At 41.1% G+C, this 20,100-nt stretch overlaps 1 protein-coding gene across 3 annotated transcripts in view; it reads left to right on the forward strand.

Annotated features, from left to right (window-relative positions):
• Positions 1–20,100, forward strand: part of ttll4 (tubulin tyrosine ligase-like family, member 4) — an 89,260-nt gene that overhangs the window by 10,749 nt on the left and 58,411 nt on the right. For all 3 annotated transcript variants that reach the window (XR_007262469.1, XM_048599079.1, XM_048599078.1), the window contains exon 2: positions 14,848–16,380. Coding sequence is in view for 2 of the 3 variants with exons in the window: in XM_048599079.1 (XP_048455036.1) it covers positions 14,921–16,380 (1,460 nt within the window). In the remaining variant the exon portion in view is untranslated. The remainder of the gene's footprint in view (positions 1–14,847; positions 16,381–20,100) is intronic.

Consider the following 20,100-nt stretch of genomic DNA (forward strand, 5'->3'; position numbering starts at 1 on the left):
GCAGCATCTGTGAAGGAAAAAACAGAGTTCTGAGGAAGGGTCACCGGCCCCGAAATGTTAACTGTTTTTTCCTTCACAGATGCTGCCAGACCTGCTGAGCTTCTCCAGCAACTTTGTTTTTGCTCCTGATTTATAGCATCTGCAGTTCTTTCGGTTTTTAATGAATAGGAAAGGTTTGGAGGGATATGGGCTAGGAGCAGGCGGGTGGGACTAGTTAGTTTGGGATTATGTTCGGCATGGATTGGTTGGACTGAAGGGTCTGTTTCTGTACTCTATGACTCTATGGAGCTGCACTCATCTCGGCAAGTGGGGAGTATTCCACCAAACCTCCGACTTGTGCCATGAGGACATGCGTTGAGGAGTTGATTGGAAGGAAGGGGTTGAAATTTAACCGCTTTAGGATTCCTAGCCTCTGACCTGGTCCTGTGTAGCCACAATATTTGTATGGCTCGTCTAGTTGTTGCTAGTCAATAGTAAACCCCTGTGTGAGTAATGGGGGATGCAGTGATGATGTTATCACTGAATATCAAGTGGCGACGGTTAGATTCTCTTTGCAGATTTTCATTGCCTGATACTTGCACGGTGGATTTGTTATCTACGGCACAAACATGGGTATTATCGTGGTCTGGCTGCATTTGGACATGGACTGCTTCAATATCTGAGGAGTCACAAATGGTGCTGAATATTTTGTAATCATCAGGGAGTATCCCCACTTCTGACATTTTAGAGTCAGAGTCTTACAGTGTGGAAACGACCCTTTGGTCCACTTGTCCGTGCCAAACAAGTTTCCCAAACGAAACAAGTCCCATTTGCCTGTCTTTGGCCCCATACCCCTCCAAACTTACCCTACTCATCTAACTGTTCAAGTGTCTTTTTAAATGTTGCACCTGCATCTATCACTTCCTCTGGCAGTTCATTCCACATACGAACCACCCTCTGTGAAAATGTTGCCTCTCAGGTCATTTAAAAATCTTCCTCCTCTCAACTTATGCCCTCTAGTTTTCAACTTCCCCACCCTAGAAAACAAATAACCTTTGAGATTCACCTTATCTATGCCCCTCATGATTTTATAAACCTCTGTAAGGTCACCCCTCAGCCTCTGAAGCTCCAGGCAAGAAAGGCACCAGCTTGTCACCTCTCCTTATAACTCAAACCCTCCAGTCCCAGTAACATCCTTGTAAATATTTTCTGCACCCTCTCCAATTTGATAATGTCTGTCGTAAAGTAGGGTGACCAGAACTCCATATAGTACTCAAAATGGCCTAGACAACTGCAAACTGACATCCCAACTCCTACGCTCAGTGGGCAAAGCACTGGAGACAAGCGTGCCAAATGCCTTCTTTACGACACTGTCCATCTGTGAGATGGTTGGAAGGTCATTGCAGTAGCTGAATATAGGGCAGGTCTAATTGGTACCCTGAGGAATTACGGCTCTTGTTGCATAGTGGTAGTGCCCCTCTTTCTGAGCCAGGATGACCAGGTTCGCGTCCCACCTGTTCCAGAAGTGTGTCGTAACCTATCTCAACAGGTTAACTAGAAAATATCTATCTTGAGCAACTCCTGCAGAGATGTGCTGGAGCTGAGAAGTCTGACCTTTGTGCCCATATTCATCTTTTGTCTTAGATATGACTCAAACAGTGGAGAGTTTTCCTCCATTCCCACTGACTTCAGTTTTCTAGGGCTCCTTGATGCCACACTTGATCAAATGTGGCCTTGATATCAAGTGTAGACGCTGTCACCTCACAACTATTAATTCAGGTCAGACAGTATGCTGTTTTCTCTAAAGTTTCCTTTAAAGACCATCCATTTTTTTTCCATTCACTCATGGGGGGTTGATTCATGCTGGCTGGGCCTCCCTAGTTGCCCTTGAAAAGGTGGAGTGAGTTTACTAACCTTTATTAGTGTTGAAGGCTGAGTTTGTGAGATGTTAAAGGAGGCCAAAAAGTTTGTCTGGGTTGGAGTTGGAGGAAGGAATCTCAAATATAATCAGTGTGCTTGTGAATTCTGATCCCAGAAAACACACCAATGGGCAAGAAATAAGGAAATTACCCATTCAAAGCTATGAACTGTTTGTGATAAAAACCATAATTCTGTAAGCATGTGATGTGTGACAAGTAACAAAGCACGATGTAGTTCTGTTCCCTTTTGTAGGCACCTAATATTTTTAATATTTTAAACCAGAATTTAGTAAATGTTGGCTTTAGTTAATTGATATAGTAAAACATTTAAAAAGTGAAATCTTGTCATGTTTATTCTTTCAGCGGTAAACTGGAAGTTCAAATTTCTCATGAAAGTTATTGGTCTCAACGGCGATTATGACAATAATTAATGCTACAATTCAGATGTGCTTGTCTATCTGAACAACAAATGAAAGCTGATCTTTGTATCTTATTAGGTTCTGAGTTTTCCATTAGAGTACCTGCCATATTAAACCTTTGAGCTGCCTTCCAACACCTCCCACTGGGATAATTGCCTGTAATTTTATTATTGTACCTTATCCTAAGTCATAACTTAAACCATAGTGTATTTGTCCGTCACTTCATATAATAAGGTGTACCTTTCCAAAATGGTGACTTATTAAGCTGCTGATGCCATATCACTAAATTTTCGTAAATGCAAGTTCCAAAATGACTCTCGTGTGGGGCTCTATTAGATGATTGCAGAGCTTAAAGGTACAAGTGTTTAGTCAGCACTGCTTGACCTGTTCTGCCAGGCACACAGGGCTGCAAGCATTGTGTATTTAATTACACAATAGAAGGATTTATAGTGTCTTTGTGAAAGGGTGAGTAATGCTGTTGATAGCATAAGTGGGAAAAATCATGTCTCTGGAACTGTCCTACTGGCTTAATGACCTGAACAGTTGTATTATTGTCACAAAGCTCTGGCACATTTTTTAGCTGAAGTAAGTAATAATTACAGTTTGTTTTTTATGTAGCCAATGCCTACAAAAACACTGATTTCAGCAGCTAATCCATTTTTTTTATTTCAGCAGTTTAGTATTTGCTTGTTCAGCATTACATACCTTTTTAAAAGGGAAACATAATTCCTGCTTATCATTCTCTATTCCTAAGGAGTAGTATTTTTACTAGTCGAACTGTTATTACTTTTTCTAACTTGATTATTTGTTTGTAAATTGAAATACATAGAAAATGGATGGAATTTCAGAATTGAGTTTTAAGCACTGTTTTGAAAATCAAGTTATAAAAATGGAATTTGACTGATGCAATCACTTGATTTCGATTTTAATTCTTGATGACTAGGCTAGTATTTTGTTGCCCATCTCTAATTACGTCTGAGAAGGCGTTGGTGAGCTTTGAACTTCTGCACTCCACCTATTGTATGCGCACTGTTACACTGTAGATAGTTGAGTTAATTCTAGAGTTTTAATAGCCATATGTTTCCAGGTTAGAATAGTGTGGCTTGGAGGAGCACTTACAGTTAGTGATGTTCCCTTGCATCTTCTGAAGTTTTCCTTTAAGTGGATGTTGTCGATTGCGAGGATTTTTTTGAAGGAGGCTTAATGATTTGCTTCCCTCAACAATACTTTCCAAACTTATGACTTCTACCACTAAGAAGGACAAGGACAGCAGATGCATGGATTACAAGTGTGCAGAAAACTTAACTGGATGTACTTCCATCATAATCTGATGGATTTTGATCCTAAAGAATATCTGGTACCTCATCATGATTTTGAACACTCATTGAGACACCCATGGGGAAAGAATGCACCTAGGAATCCTGCAAGATCATTTAATGGAAGATTCCATTAAGATGATGTCACAGAAATGGATTGTTATTTGCTTCTATGCAAATATGAAGATCTATCAGGTGACGCATTGGTTAGTACACAATTTCATCTCTGAACCATGGTTCCTGTCCATATTAATCAGTTAGGTGCACTCTGAAATGAGTTTTATTTGACATTTAGGTGCGGATTTATAATGTTATACTGCATATGATAACCAGGAAATTCCACAGAACAGTTGGTATCATTTAAAGAAAAAAATACAGTGCAGTATTATATATCAAAAACACAGTCTCTCGATGGTCTATATCTGATCTTGCTCTGTTGTTTTGTGATGATCACGTCCCTAAGGCTTGTGTGTTCTCTTAATTTCCGTGCCCTTACACACAACTGTCTACACATGAGGTCATGGTGAGTATTTTGAATGCAAAGGCGGAATAAAGTTTTTATTTATCTATTTGCCTCATCCTCAATTAACCTACCTCCAGACTGAGCTTTGGTGTCAAATGTGTTAAAGGATCAGAAGAATCTCCAAAATGTAACTAGCTGCTAAGGGGCCATCTGGACTTAACCTTGCAGTTTCTTTAGGAGTAACTTATTTTCATAATTCGGCTCATTCTACTGACTTAGGATCAGCCAGCTTGAATTTATTGAGATAGGGGCAGCACGGTGGCTCAGTGGTTAGCACTGCTGCCTCAGCACTAGGGACCCGGGTTCAATTCCAGCCTCGGGCGACTGTCTGTGTGGAGTTTGCACGTTCTCCCCGTGTCTGCGTGGGTTTCCTCTGGTTGTTCTGGTTTCTTCCCACAATCCAAAGATGTGCAGGTTAGGTGAATTGGCCATGCTAAATTGCCCATAGTGTTCAGGAATGTTTAGATTAGGGGGTTGGTCTGGGTGGGATGCTCTGAGTGTCGGTGTGAACTTTTTGCGCCGAAGGGCCTGTTTCCACACTATGGATTCAATAATCATAATTTACCAACCATCATTTTGGGTACGTTTTAAAATTTATTCTAGAGATATGAATGTCATCTTCGAGGCCCATCCCAAATTTGACTCCAAGGTGGCAATATACTGCCTCCTTGAGCTGCTGCAGTCCATATCATGTAGATCTTGCCCCTTCTAAAATTGGTGTGAATAAATTTGTCAGTTTAATCCCCTGGATAATGGTATCATTGTTCTGCAGCGTCAAACTGTTGAGCTAAGTGTGGGGCTTTCTAGAACATAGAACAGTGCAGCACAGCACAGTACAGGCCCTTCGGCCCACGATGTTGTGCCGAACTTTTACCTTAAACCTAAGGTCTATCTAACCTCCACCGCTACCTTTATACTATCATCCATATGCCTATCTAATAGCCGCTTAAATGCCCCTAATGAGGCCGACTCTACTACCCTCTCCGGCAATGCATTCCACATTTTCTGTTGTACTTGAATTCTCAATTCTTGTTTGATTTACCTTGTGCACCACTTACTGTGTTTGAGCCTCGCTTTCACCTTTACAAGTATGTCACTACCGTCACAGACTTCATTGGCGCGCAGTTCTCTACACGCTTGCTAATGAAGTCAATCGTATGTCCCCCAACCGGAAGCAATGGATGAACTGGACATATCTTTTGCTCCTATTTTGTACATTCTTAAGAAGCCATCTTAGCTATCTGCCAATGTGGTATACTGCATCCGCTGTACCCAGTGTGGCTTCCTCTACATCGGGGAAACCAAGCGGAGACTCGGGGACCGCTTTGCAGAACACCTACGCTCGGTTCGCAATAAACAACTGCACCTCCCAGTCGCGAACCATTTCAACTCCCCCTCCCATTCCTCAGACGACATGTCCATCCTGGGCCTCCTGCAGTGCCACAACGATGCCACCCGAAGGTTGCAGGAACAGCAACTCATATTCCACTTGGGAACCCTGCAGCCCAATGGTATCAATGTGGATTTCACAAGTTTCAAAATCTCCCCTCCCCCTACCGCATCCCAAAACCAGTCCAGCTCGTCCCTGCCTCCCTAACCTGTCCTTCCTCCCACCTATCCCCTCCTCCCACCTCAAGCCGCACCTCCATCTCCTACCGACCAACCTCATCCCGCCCCCTTGACCTGTCCGTCCTTCCTGGACTGACCTATCCCCTTCCTAACTCCCTACCTACACTCACCTTTACTGGCTCCATCCCCGCCTCTTCGACCTGTTTGTTTCCTCTCCACCTATCCTCTCCTCTATCCCTCTTCTATCCGCCTCCCACTCTCCCTATTTATTTCAAAACCCTCTTCCCCTCCCCCTTTTCTGATGAAGGGTCTAGGCCCGAAACGTCAGCCTCTCTGCTCCTATGATGCTGCTTGGCCTGCTGTGTTCATCCAGCCCTGCACCTTGTTGTCTCGGATTCTCCAGCAGCTGCAGTTCCTACTATCTCTGATTCAATCTTAGCTATAGTTAGTTTTGGTTTTCAAGTATTGAATTTAAGTATTGGTGCCATTTTGAACACTTAAGATGAAACTACGTTTTAAGAACATTGTCAGGAAATTTGCAGAGTATTTTCTTTCCATTACTTCTGAATACTTATGCATGAATAGGCTGCATTTTAATTGTGGCATTCTTTTTCAGAGATTTTTGCTGTGTTTGTGTTGTCAATTATCTATATGAGACTACTATCTGGAACTATGAGTTTTAAATGGCGTTTTAATCTTCTAAATTGTTTTACACGGTTGTGGGAGGGAACATGAAGGATGAAACTATTTCTTTATAGATATCAGTTCCGTTTCAAGAATCATCACACATAGGCTGGCTGTGCTAGTCATTTTTGTAAATAAAGTTGAGCCAAGAATTTTTTTAAAAATTAGCATTATGATAAATAGATAGGTATTGAAGAATTTCCCAAATGGGAAGATTGATGTACAACTAATAACGAACATCTTTAGGATCCTGATGGATTTCATCCTAGGGTCTTGAAGTGACTTTTGGCATGGATATAGTGGTGTAATTTTCCAGTACTCTATATTCTGAAAAATTTTCATCAGATTGAAAAATAGCAAAGGTGACTCCTGTGTTAATTAGAGGGAAGACAGAAGGCAGGAAACAGGCTGATTAGCTTAGCATCTGTCAGAGGTAAAATGCTAAAATCCTTTAAGGAGGATAAAGTGAAGTATTCGGGAAAGTTTCAGTGCAGTCTGGCAGAGTCACTGTTCTTTGTGAAAAAGAAGTCATGTTTAACTAACTTTTATTGGAATTTGAGGAAATAACATACAATATGTGTTCTTGTCCTTATTTAAGTCCTCGTGTATAATTAAGTTGGAGAGAGATCCTTGATCAGTAGAGGAATTGAGGAGGGGGGCTGGAAGAGCAGGAAAGTGGACAATGGGATGTAAGATCAGCCATAATCCTATTGGATAGTGGAACAGGCTTGAGCGGCTGAATGGTCTATGCCTATGCCTATTCCTATTTGTTATAGTCTTATGGATATAGGGGACCCTGCGGATGTGCTGTATTTCAAAGGGCAATTGACAAGGTTCCACAACAAAGGTCATGATGTGAAATATGAGGTCATGGTGTTGTGGGTGACATAATGTGTTGGATAGAGGATTGACTATTTGACAAGTAACATTTTAGGTGGTATCATTTTCAGATAGGCTAGATGAACCAAGAAGGGATGTTTTACCACAAAAAAAACTGGAAAAACAGCAATGTTTTAGTACAACTGTATAGAGCATTGGTGAAGACACACTTGGAGCAGTGTGTAGTTTGGCCTCCTGATTTAAGAAAGGGTTTAATGAAATTGAGGTAGTCCAGAGGAAGTTAATTTGACTGATGCCTGAGATGGCAATGTGATGAAAGGCTAGGTTATGAAATTTTGGACAGGCTGGATATCTATCTGTTAACCTTTTAAAAAAAAAAAAAAAATGAGAGATGAATTTGCTGAGACCTAGTTTCCTGAGGAGGCTTGGCAAGGCAGATACTAAATGATGATTACCCTTGTTGGAGAGACTGGACTTGGGAACACGATTTCATTTTGACATGGAGATGATGAGAGTTTTGCTGTTGGAGTCATACAACATATATCACATTATTATATCCTTTTCAGGAATGCTGTGACTGATTGTGTGCCTGGATGTTACAAGCCTCTTATTTCCATGGTCAGAGCTTTCTGTCTAAACTGTTTCGTTTCAGGAGCACCTGAAAACAAAATGAACCCTGTTAATTTGTATTGTGCATTATTTATAGGCTAAAATAGACTCTGGACTGTGTAATTAATCAAATCAGGATGTGGGGAAGAAAATACGAGAAAAGGCATGTAAGAAAGGCATAATTACAATAATCATGGGGGACTTCAATACACAGATGGACTAGGAAAATGAGTTAGGTAGTGAATCTCAAGAAAAGGAATTTGTGGGATGGTTTTATTTGGAAGCAGCTTGTGGTAGAGCCCACTAGGGAGCAGGCAGTTCTGGATTTGGTAATGTGCAATGAGGCAGACTTGATTAGGGAGCTTAAAATGAAGAAAGCCCTAGAGAACACTGACTATAATGTGATTGAATTCAACCTTCAGTTTGAGAGGGAGACGATTGAATCAGATGTAATGACATTACAATTGAGTAAATGTGACTGCAAACGCATGACAGAGAAGCTGGCCAAAGTTGATTGGAAGGGGAACCTAGCAGGGAAGGTGGTACAGCAGCAATAGCAGGAGTTTCTGGGACAAATTCAGGATGCGCAGCAGAAATTCATCTCCAGGAAGAAGAAACATACATGGAGAGGATGAGGGAACCATAGTTGATAAGGGAAGTCAGGGACAGCATAAAAACAAAAGTAAAAGCATGCAATGTGGCACAGATTAGTGAGAGGCCTTTTAAAAACTGGCAGGGGATATCTTAAAAACCCAATAAGTGGGGAGAATATGAAATATGAGAGTAAGCTAGCTAGTAATATTAAAGATTGCAAGAGAATTTGTGGATGTCTAAGGGGTAAGAGAGAGGCAAGAGTGGACATTGGATCACTGGAAAATGAGGCCAGAAAAGTAGTAATGGGGAACAAAGAAATGATGGAGGAGCTGACTAATACTTTGCATCAATTATCATAGTGGAACACACCAGAACTTCAAAAGTCAGGCGACAGAAGTGAGTGTAATGGCCATCAGTAAGGAGAAGGTGTTGGAGAGGTTGAAAGGTGTGAAGGAGGATAAATTACCCCAGCCAAGTGGACTACACCCCAGAGTTCCGAAGGAGGTAGCTGAGGAAACTATGTAGAGGCATCGGTGGTGATCTTTTCTGAATCGTTGGAGTCAGGGAGGGACTGGAAAATGGCTAATGTAACACCAGTGTTTAAGAAGGGAGGGAGGCAGAATACAAGAAACTATAGGCCAGTTGGCCTGACCTTGGTAAGATTTTAGAGTCCATTATTAAGATATGATTACGGAGCACGTAGAAGTGCATGGAAAGATAGACAGAGTCAGCATGGCTTGGTCAAAGAGAGGCCATGCTTCCCAAATCTGAGAGAATTCTTTGAGAGGGTAATGAAAAGAGCCACTGGACATGATTGATTTGGATTTCCAGAAGATCTTTGACGAGGCGTTGATCAAGAGGCTGCTGAATAAGAGCCCGTGATATTAGGGACAAGGAATTGGCATGGACAGAGAATTGGCTGGCTGACAGAAGGCAGAGAGTAGGGATAAAGGGATCTTTTTCATGATGGCACCCAGTGATCAGTGGAGCTCGGCAGTTGTCAGTGTTAGGACTGCAACTATTAACATGACGAAACAATCTGATGAAAGAACTGAAGATATTGTTGCTAAGTTTGGATAACACAAAGATAGGTGGAGGGACAAGTTGTGTTGAGGAAGCAAGGAGGTTGCAGAAGGACTTGGACCTGCTAGGTGAACGGACAAAGTGGCACGTGGAATACAAATTGGCAAAGTGTAAAGTTATGCACTTTGCTAGGAAGAATAAAGGCGCAGACTCCTTACTAAACTAAGGAAGGGCTCGCAAATCTGAATCCCAAAGGGACTTGGGAGACCTAGTTTCGGATTCTCTTGCAGTTAACATACAAGTTCAGTTGGCAATTAGGAAGGCAAATGCAATGTTGGTGTTTACTTTGAGAGGGCTGAAACACAAGAGCAGGGATATACTGCTGAGGCTGTATAAGGCTCTAGTCAGACCGCATTTAGAATATTCTGAGCAGTTTTGGGTCTTGTATCTAAGGAAGGATATGCTTGTATTTGAAGGGGTCCAGACGAGGTTTTCAAGAATGATCCCAAGGATGAAGGGTTTGTCACGTGAGGAGTGGTCGAGAACTCTGGGTCTGTACTCGGTGAAGTTTAGAAGGGTGACAGGGGATCTGATGGAAATTGAACACTGAGAGGCCTTTAAGGAGTGGACGTGGAGATGTTTCCACTATTGGAGCGACTAGGATGTGAGGACACAGTCTTAGAGTGAGGGAATGACCTTTAGAACTGAGATGAGGAGAATTTCTTCAGCCAGAGTTTGATTAATCTGTGGAATGCATTGCTGCAGAAGATTGTGGAGGCTGTTGTTGAGTGAATTTAAGATCGATAGGTTCTTGATTAGTAAGGAGATCAAGGGTAATGGGGAGAAGTTTCTATGTTTCTATGTAAAATGGAGTTGAGAAACATATCAACCATGATCAAATGGCAGAGCAAATTCAGTGGGTCAAATGGCCTAATTCTGCTCCTATGTCTTATGGGCACAAAGGCAAATGGTATGTTGGCCTTCAAAACAAGGATTTTGGCACAGGGATGTCTTACTGCAGTTATACATGGCCTTGGTGAGATCACACTTGGAATATCATGTGCAGATTTTGTGTCCTTATCTGAAGAAGGATGTTCTTGCTTTTGAGGGAGTGCAGCAAAGGATTATCAGAAAGATTCCTGGTATGGCAGTGCTGATTTAGAGCAGTGGTTGAATTGGTTAGGGCAATATTCAGTGAAGTTCCTATTTTTTTCCTGAATATTCATTTGTGGGATGTGGGCAATGCTGACTGACCAGCATTCATTTCCCATCCCAGGTTCCCCTTGAGAAGTGGTGGTGGTGGTGAGCTGCCTTCTTGAACTGCTACAGTCCACATGCCTTGGTTGACCCACAATGCACATTCCACAATGGGAATTCCAGGGTATTGACCAGCAACAATGAAGGAATGGTGATATATTTCCAAGTCAGGACGGTGAGGCTTGGAAGGGAACTTGAAGGTGGTGGTGTTCCCATGTATCTGCTGCCCTTCCTTCAGATGGATGCAATTGTGGGTTTGGAAGGTGCTAATTGAAGAACGTTGGCAAATTTCTGCAGTGCATCTTGTAGATAGTACATGCTGCTGCTACTGAGCGTCGGTGGTGGAGGGAGTGGATAGTTGTGGATGTAGCACCAAATAAGTATGCTGCTTTGTCCTAGATGGTGTCGAGCTTCTTGAATATTGAAACTGCACCCATCTAGGCAAGTGGGGAGTATTCCATCACATTCCTGACTTGTGCCTTATAGATGGTGAACAGGCTTAGGGGAATCAGGAGGTGAGTTACCTGCTGTAGTATTCCTAGCCTCTGACCTGCCCTTGTAGCCAAACTCGAGAAAACTTGAGCTCTAAAAGACACAAATCAAAACGCAAAAACTCCACAGAGGCCAGTATCCTGTTGCCAAGTCACCTTTTATTTCCATAGACAGCCCTTGACACTGATCCAGTTCTGAGAGTGAACAGGATGTCTGACACTCCTGTTCTTTATGTAGTGAGTCCATTTGAATTTCTGGTCAATGGTAACACACAGGATGTTGATAGCGGGGAATTGAATGATGGTAAAGCCATTGAAAGTCAAGGGGTGGTGGTTAGAATGTCTTCCGTTGGAGACGGTTATTGCCTGGCATTTGTGTGGCACGAATGTTACTCGCCACTTGTCAGCTCAAGTCTAGATATTGTCCAGACCTTGTTTCATTTGAACATGGAAGTTTACAAGAATTAGGGGGATCTTGTAGAAACGCATTAAATTCTAACAGGACAAGACGGGGTAATACAGGAAGGATGCTCCCAATGACCAGGTAGCCCAGAACCAGTGGGTTACTATCTAAGGATACAGGATAAACCATTTTGGACTGAGAATTTCTTCACTGAGTGGTGAACTTGTGGAATTTGCTACCACAGAAAGTCCGGGCTGCTACATTAAAGTCCACACATCTCTTTGCCATTTTCTATCTGGCTTCCTTCTCAAATGAGGTAGAATGTCTTCCAACTCCATTTTCATTAGATTTTTAGTTAATTCAAATCCCTCATTGGATTTGTAACCATCTCCTGAACCATTACCTCTAGTGATTGTAACGACGTCAGCCAGGTGGACCTCATGGAACGAGTTCCCTGATTGGGGCTGTTAATCTGGTCCAGTCAGGGAGCCCTGCCTGACAGATAAGAACGGGAGTGTAAGACATCCTGTTCACTCTGAGAACTGGATCAGTGTCAAGGACTGTCCATGGAAATAAAAGGTGACTTGACAACAGGATATTGGCTTCTGTGGAGTTTTTGCCTTTTGATTTGTGTCTTTTAGAGCTCAAGTTTTCTCAGTTCCATTTCCCTTTCCATTTTTTTATTCTTTCCTTCTAATTTTTGTTATCTTTTTGTTTTCTTACTGTTCCATTTTGCTTTTCTTCCCATTCAAGTGTTTTCATTTTCTATTTTTTGTGAATTCGCATGTCATTTTATTTTTAACTTGCTTAGCTAAATCCAGGTGTGAATCTCAATTTCAGGTTTCTTGTCTTCTGATTTAAATTGTTGGACAATCACTTTAAGCATCTACCTTATGAGATTGTTACCTTCAGTTTATCCACTACCCCTCTGTTTTGCATTAATCAAGGATTTAAAATAATCCACTGTTATCTCCTCTCCTCCCAAAAGCTTTTAACTACATTCAAAGCCATCTTGAAAAACCATTCCGTACAATAAACTTTCCCACTTGATTCTCTTTATGTTCATTACCTTCAGTTACCTCTTTGCTCAAAAGAGAGACAACTGCCTCTCTCTCCCACATCCAGATTACATTTAAATTTGCCTCCTGCATGGCGGGTTTCTAATTCTTCACTTTTGAAAATTAGCTTCAGAATTCCCTTAAAAACCATTCCGTCACAGACTGCCTTAATGACTCTCTGTTTGGGTAACTAATCTCTTCCTGAGATACTAGATCACTAGATTCTTGATGTCATACTTCAATACATTTATGCACAGGCAGAAGTCCATATATTTTGCAAACAGCTAGCTTCACTAAGCTGGCGCTGCCAATAGATTACTAAAACCTCTAATGTTTCTTAGCTGCACCAAGCAAATAACGCTGGTGGGCTTCCTTTGCTGCCACATTCAGCTTCATTTAATTATCAATAGCTCACAGGTCTTCTTCTGAGCCATAACTGTTTCCAACCCACGATGACATTGTCACCTTCTCAGCTCCTCAGAACTTCTGCCAAGTCCTAAGTGACTCGAGACTGCTGATCATAACACCATGGCTGCCTAGAGCCTCTTGCCACTCCATCCAAATACTTGGATGTCAAGCTATCCAAAGTGAGAAACCTTCTGTTTCTAAACAGCAGGGAATCACTTTCTCTGACTCACTCCCTGTCTAAGACAGAATTTGATCTTTGAACTGATCTGGTTGACCTCTGAAAACTCTCATTCAAACATCTGAATTATGAGATGAAAGGTGTGGTTATTATTTTTGGAGTTTGAATTTCAAAATGTAGTGGTAATAGTGACTTTTATAAAGGAGTTTCTTTTAAAAAAAAAGTCAGAGCTAATTGGAACCTAATCTAACATTGTTCAGAAAACAAATGGTTCTCTGGTGTGTTAATAGAAAATGATTTATACAGTGCTGATTTATAACAGTACACAATAGTTGGTTTTAGGCTTAGAACAATTAAGGAATTAATTTAATTTAGAAACACAAACAATGGAACCGAAGTTTATTACATAAATGAGAAATAAAAACCAATATATCTAAATATAGAAGAGTTGAGAAAAATATTAAAACATACAGCAACAAAACAAAGTTTTCAACCTAGACTCCCATAAGGACTCTGATTTAGTCATCTCAGAAGTGCCCTAAAAATTTTCGTGGAAAAAAATCACCGGGCATCCTGAAGCACTTTATGTGAAAGTACTTTCGCATAATCGTAATAAAATAGGAAGCACCGTTGACAATTTGAGAATTCAATTTGCGCTTGGTGAGTTCCTACAAACGGCAGTAAGATAATGACCAGATCATTAACTTTTTTTGTTTTGGTGATATTGACAAGAATGTTGGGCATATCTTGCTCTTTTAAAAACAAACATGTTATGTTTATTTCAATCTGACAGAATTGACAGGGCCTCAATTTTTAATATTTCATCCAAATGACTGTGCAGACTACTCTACAACACTCTCTTAGGTACTGCACTAGGATTGTCACTCTCAGGTTACATGCTCAAACCTTCAAGTGGGACTCAAACCTCCAACCTTCTGACTCTGAGCTGCGCTTGCTATCTTCAGACCAGTACCCTTATTTTAATTTCTTCTCTTATAGTCCAGTACTCAGAATCATTTAGTTTTCTAGTCTAGACAGTAAATTTGATTGGTCTTGTCATTGCTCCCAAAGGTCAAAACAGTGGATAAATTGTTCCACTGGATGTGCCATAGAAGTGTATGGAACTGTGCCCACTAGAAATAAAACTAGATTGACTATTGGGGTTTTCAGTAATTTCTTTGTAAGTAGTTAGATCAGGAGTAGATCATATAGCTTGTTGGGCCTGCTCTGCCATTTGATACAGTCATGGCTGATCTTCGTTTTGAGCTGATCTTCGTTTTGAACTCCTCTTTCTGGCCTGCTTCCCATATCTCTTAAGATAAGATGAATTTTTTACTTCAGAAAGTTAATTATATCCAGTGGTGTGTCATTATGAATATGATCAGAATACCAAATAACAACCTTGCATTTTTTTGACTAATTGATATCTGTAGCTCCTTTGACTTAATTTGATTTGTCATTAAACGTCTTGTCAGTAACTTTGCAAACTTTGTGTATTCTGTTGTCCTGATGTAGAAATTGCTTGCATTTTTAAATATGCTGTTTATTTTTCAAAACAATTTTTTTTCTTTTTCCAGGTTCAGCGAAAATGATTTTTTTCCTACTGTCTCCTCTGTTGCACTGCTTCTCTTGAGTTTGCCTGTGTTATGAATGAAATGGCAGTTCATGGCTGCATCCAAGACTGAGGAGTGTTCCATAGACCCCAGTGGCAAAAACAAAACTTCACTCAACTCTAGTCCAAAATCCTTTTATTATGGTCAACCACAGGAGAGCAGACCAGCTTATTCTGTTTCCCAGCATCCGCTATGGGAATGGGATGGCTATAATGTGATTGTACCCATAAGGAAACAAAATACTTGTTCAGGAACATCTCAGAATGTTGCTGGTCACTCTTATCCTTCTCTGTCAGGAGGTAATGGCAAATCATTAACGTTGAGTTCGCACGCAGGTTTTCGTTCAAATGTTTTGATCAGTCCTTTTGAAAACTCGCCCATTCATGATCGAATTGGCTATGGCTGCAGATCCTATCAGAGACTTGAGTCCCTGGGTTCACGATTTAGTGGACTAGGAAGTAGAACCACATCAAGTTCAGCGAGCATTAACGACTTTATCCCCTCACTCCCCTCAAGAACAATCTCTTGCGAAAGCTTAATGAAACCCAATGGTGCCATTACTCCAATTTCACAGCATTATGGTTCTCATAGTGCTGGTCATGAACCTCTGCTCTTGGGCAGAAATGGCCCCAATCATGCAGGTAAACTTACTTCACTATTTTGCAAACCTTTGCTGAACACAAATGCATTCATGAGACCCACCAGTGCCAAAGTGCCTATGCTCCGGAAATGTGATAAGAATGCCAAGACTTTAAACGGAAGCAATGAATTTGGAGACTCGGAAAATGCAGCTAAGCACAATGGTAGCAACGCTAGGACTATCTCTGGAAGTGCTGTTCATGTTAACGCAGATCTTAAGTTAGATCGACCTTCACATCAGAATGAACATTCCCATGGTAATTTGAAGAGTGCTATCAAGCTAACCAAAAGTAATGCTGGGGATCCAGAGCTAAAGTTTACAGAAGCTATAAGAAGGGTATCAGAAGACCGCATCCCGAAGAATCATGTAATTGAACGATGTGTGACATTTTCAAAAGAAACTGAAGGCTTACCTTCCCAAGGTGTTTATTTTCAGAATGGCCCCTTCAGCAGTGCTGCAGGATTATTGAAAAGAACTGTGCCAAATCTCAGTCAGGAGAAAAATAATCTCCAAACAGTCTTAAAAGCTGAACGAAGTTGTACCAATGTTAACTTGGAGCCTGTAGCTAAAGAGAACAGTACAAGTAAAGATAATCTAGTTGCTCGTACCAACAGAACTCCTGTTGGCATTTTATCCACCAATGTGCACATCCAGAATAGTAGCCCAGTCAGTTTTGCAGGATCTCCTGACTTGCATCATCAGCCTGACCAAAGCAAGAAGATGATCTCTGTTTCTTCCCCTAAGACAAACATTGGCTCTGTCACACTACAGATTGCTGCCATGCAACTCAAGTATGCAAAAAAGGTTGAAAAAACTGTGGAAAAGCCCAAGAATGATGCAGGTTCTCAAGACTCTGAGTAAGTATCCTTTCAGTATTTCCCAACTTATTACATTGCCAGTATCCCATTAATATTAATTCACGCTGTTAAAAAGGTGGCTGTGGAGGCAGTATGGTATAATTTGATGAACAGACTAAGTGGATTGAGTTGATAAGTCTAATTGTTTTTGCTTAGTTCTGACACCACTCGAGATGCTAGCATACTTTGAAATGATTGGCTGCATTTCTTGAACCTTTATTCCAAGGGAATTGGAGTCTGAAAACAGCCTTGTTCCACCTCTACAAGGTATTGGTGAGGCAATGCTTTGGAGTACTGTGTACAGTTTTATCTGTCATATTTAAGAAAGCATTACTGACACGAGACAGTTTAAAGAGATGCGCAACATTGATTTTTGCGATTAAAAGGGGCTGGATAATCAGATTAGACCTTTATTCATTAAAATTTAGCAAAAGGATAATCTTATTGAAACATGCAAAATTCTGAGGGGCTTGACAGGACAGATATTGAAAAGATGTTTCCACAACTGGGGGATTATCAAGCTAGAGGACACTGACTTAAAACTGAAGGGCACTTGCCTTTATCAGTCTTAGCATAGATTATAAGAGCAGGGAGGTTATGTCAGAGGTATATAAGACTTTGCATAGTACTGTAGCTATGGTCTAACCAGTTCTGATTTTTTTCATTGTAGGAAGGATTTGACTGCACTGGAGGCTGCAGAAGAGATTCACCAGGAATGTTGCCTGGGATTAAGCATTTCAGCTATAAAGAGGCTGGAGAAGCTCAGGTTTTTTTAAACAGAAGGTTGAGGGGGAACTTGATGGAAGTTTATCAGATTCTGAGGGCCATGGGCAGGAATAATAAAGCAGCTATTCCCCTTGGCGTCAATAACAAGGAGGAATACTTCTTTAAGTGAAAGGCAGGAGGTTTTACAGGGGATTTGAGGAAATTTTCTTTTACCTGGAGATGGTGGGCATCTGGAATGCACCGCCTGGGAGGTAGTTGAGGTGTGTAACCTTGCAGCCTTTTTAAAAAAGTGGATGAGCACTTGAAATGTCGTAACATTCAGAAGCATAGTGCTGGAAGGTGGGACTAGTGTAGATTTAGTGTAGCTTTGTTGGTACAGATTTGAGCCAAAGGTCTCTTCTGTACTGTACAATTCTATCATTGTATATGATGGACTTTCTTCTGTCAGAGGGTAATGAATGTTTAGAATTTTCTACCCAAAAGCATTGATCACTGGAGAGGGTAAATAACATTTATTGAAATATTGAGTAGAGGGCTATGAGAAGCTAGCCCAAAAGAGGAATTGAGGCCTGGGGGCAGATCAGCTATGGTCTTCTAAAATAGTGGGGCAGGCTTGAGGTGCTGAATGGCCTACTTCTCCTTTTTCTTGTGTTGTAACTAGTGCAAGCATTAATTATAATACCTTTTACTCAATAACTTTCTAACTTGATTAGGCACAAGTATATGTTTAATGCATCTCTCGTTTATGAACATGATTGTATGGAGCATTATGAAGTTCAAGTTCTTCAAATGCCATGAGTTTGGTATTAATCTTGGTCAGCTACTGATGCACATAGATTTTCAACATGTTTTCATATTTTGTGCCTGCCATCTAGTGATTCTCTCAAATTCAGTTGAACATGTGCTCAACTATTTTCTCACGGGAGCTCTTTTTAATGAAACCTAGGTGAAAGGCCAAAGTCTGGTCTGAAGTGTATTATCAAAGTTGAAAAATGTCGAGCTTTTGTTATTCATTCATGGCATGTGGGTGTTGCTGGTTAGGCCAGCATTTATCAGAACTGATGAAGCATCAGTGGACCCAAAACATTAACTCTGCTTTCTCTCCACGGACACTGCCAGACTTGTTGAGTTTCTTCAGCAATTTCTATTTTTGTTGTGATAAGAACATATACTTGTCATACTGTAAACAATCTATAGAACATTCTATCGTCAAGAAAAACTATTCCAATAAAGTGAATTGCTGTCTTGCCTGCCATTACCAAAGTGTGATAATGGATGCTTATCTGGCATTTTCCTGCATAACTTGTTCCTCATCTTAGCTATGTTATGTAGGAGAGAATCAAATACTGTTGAGATTCTTCTACTTTATTTGTCCAACCATTTCCAAAGAAAACATTTCCGCCACCTCTGTTGGGATGCCACCACCTGACATTCATTCATGACCAGTATAAAGAAAAATTCCTAAAGGGAGGGCCACCATCTGTCATCAAGTAAAATTAAGGAAAGCATCAAGCTAAAGGATAAAGCATGTGACTGCGCAAAGCTGAATGACAGGTCAAATGATTGGTCAATATAACAATGACAGAGAATGACTGAAAGGTTAATCAGAAAGAAGAAATTGCAGTATGAGAGGAAACTACCTAGGAATGTAAAAACTGATATCAAGAGCTGAGGTAGGTATTTGAAGAGGGTGAAGTAATTGAGTGCTGCTCATCTAGAGAGTGGGAGCAGAAAGTTAGTGATGGATAATAAGGAAATAGCTGAAAGGAATGACCAAACATTTTGCTTCTGACTTTATTATAGAGGATGCAAAAAACAGTAATAACGATAAATAAAGTCGGAGGAGGGAGGCACAAGTGAGACAGTGAGAAACTAAACTTCATATTTAGCCACATTGCACTGCATTTTTCAAGTTTGCCCATTCACTCAACTTGTTTAAATCACTCTGAAGCTTCCTTCCACCCTCCTCTCATCTGTTAATGCCACCCAGTTTTAATGTTGGAAAACTTGGAAGTGTTGCATTTGGTTATCTCATTCAAGTCATTTATGAGAATCATGAGTAGCTGGGACCCAAGCACTGATCCTTGCGGTATTGCTTACCATTTGGAAAAAGACCTATTTATTCCCAAAGAAAACAGAAATTCGTGGAGAAACTCAGCATCTGTAGAGAGAAAGCAGAGTTAAAATTTCTAGTCCAGTGACCATTTTTAAGAACTGATGATAGCTAGGAATAGATGATATTTATGCTGAAGACAAGGGGTAGGAGGAGAAGGAAGAGGACAAGCAGGCAGAATTGGAGCTCCGAGAAAGAGAACAACAGGGAGACAAAGGGATAGATAATAGTATGCTCACAAGAAAGGAAAGTTGATAATGGGGTCATGAGGTGAAATGGGTTGGCTATGATGAAAGCAGTCGGTGCCACAACTGGGCCTAGTGTGTGGAGGTGAGTAAAGGACATGGAAGGTGGTATTCAGGCCCATAAGTTATTGAACTCTGTATTGAGTCCTGAACGCAGCAGGGTTCCCAAGCAGAAAATGAGATGCTGTTCCTCCAGTCTGCCCTCGTCCCTTCTTTCCCCTCTCACAACACTGATCGGGCCCCACTGGTCCTCACTTTCCACCCCCACCAACATTCATTGCCATTTCTGCCACCTCTAGTGGAATGCCACCATCAGACATTCATTTGTGGGATGTGGACGTCATTGGCTGGCTGGCACTTATTGCCCGTCCCTAGTTGCCCTTGAGAAAATTGTGGTGAGCTTCCTCCTTGAACCACTGCAGTTAACCTGCTGTGGATTGACCCACAATGCCATTAGGGAGGGAATTCCAGAATTTTGATCCAGCAACAGTCAGGATAGTGAGTGGTTTGGAAGGGAACTTGAAGATGCTCGTGTTCTCGTGAATCTGCTGCTCTTTTCTTTCTAGATATCCTTTCCATCTCTAATCAGCATTTCACAGGGTCTGCTCCCTCTGGCACACGCTGGTCTTCTACTCC

This window comes from Rhincodon typus, chromosome 7, assembly GCF_021869965.1.
Source record: "Rhincodon typus isolate 14 chromosome 7, sRhiTyp1.1, whole genome shotgun sequence".
Lineage (NCBI taxonomy): Eukaryota > Metazoa > Chordata > Chondrichthyes > Orectolobiformes > Rhincodontidae > Rhincodon > Rhincodon typus.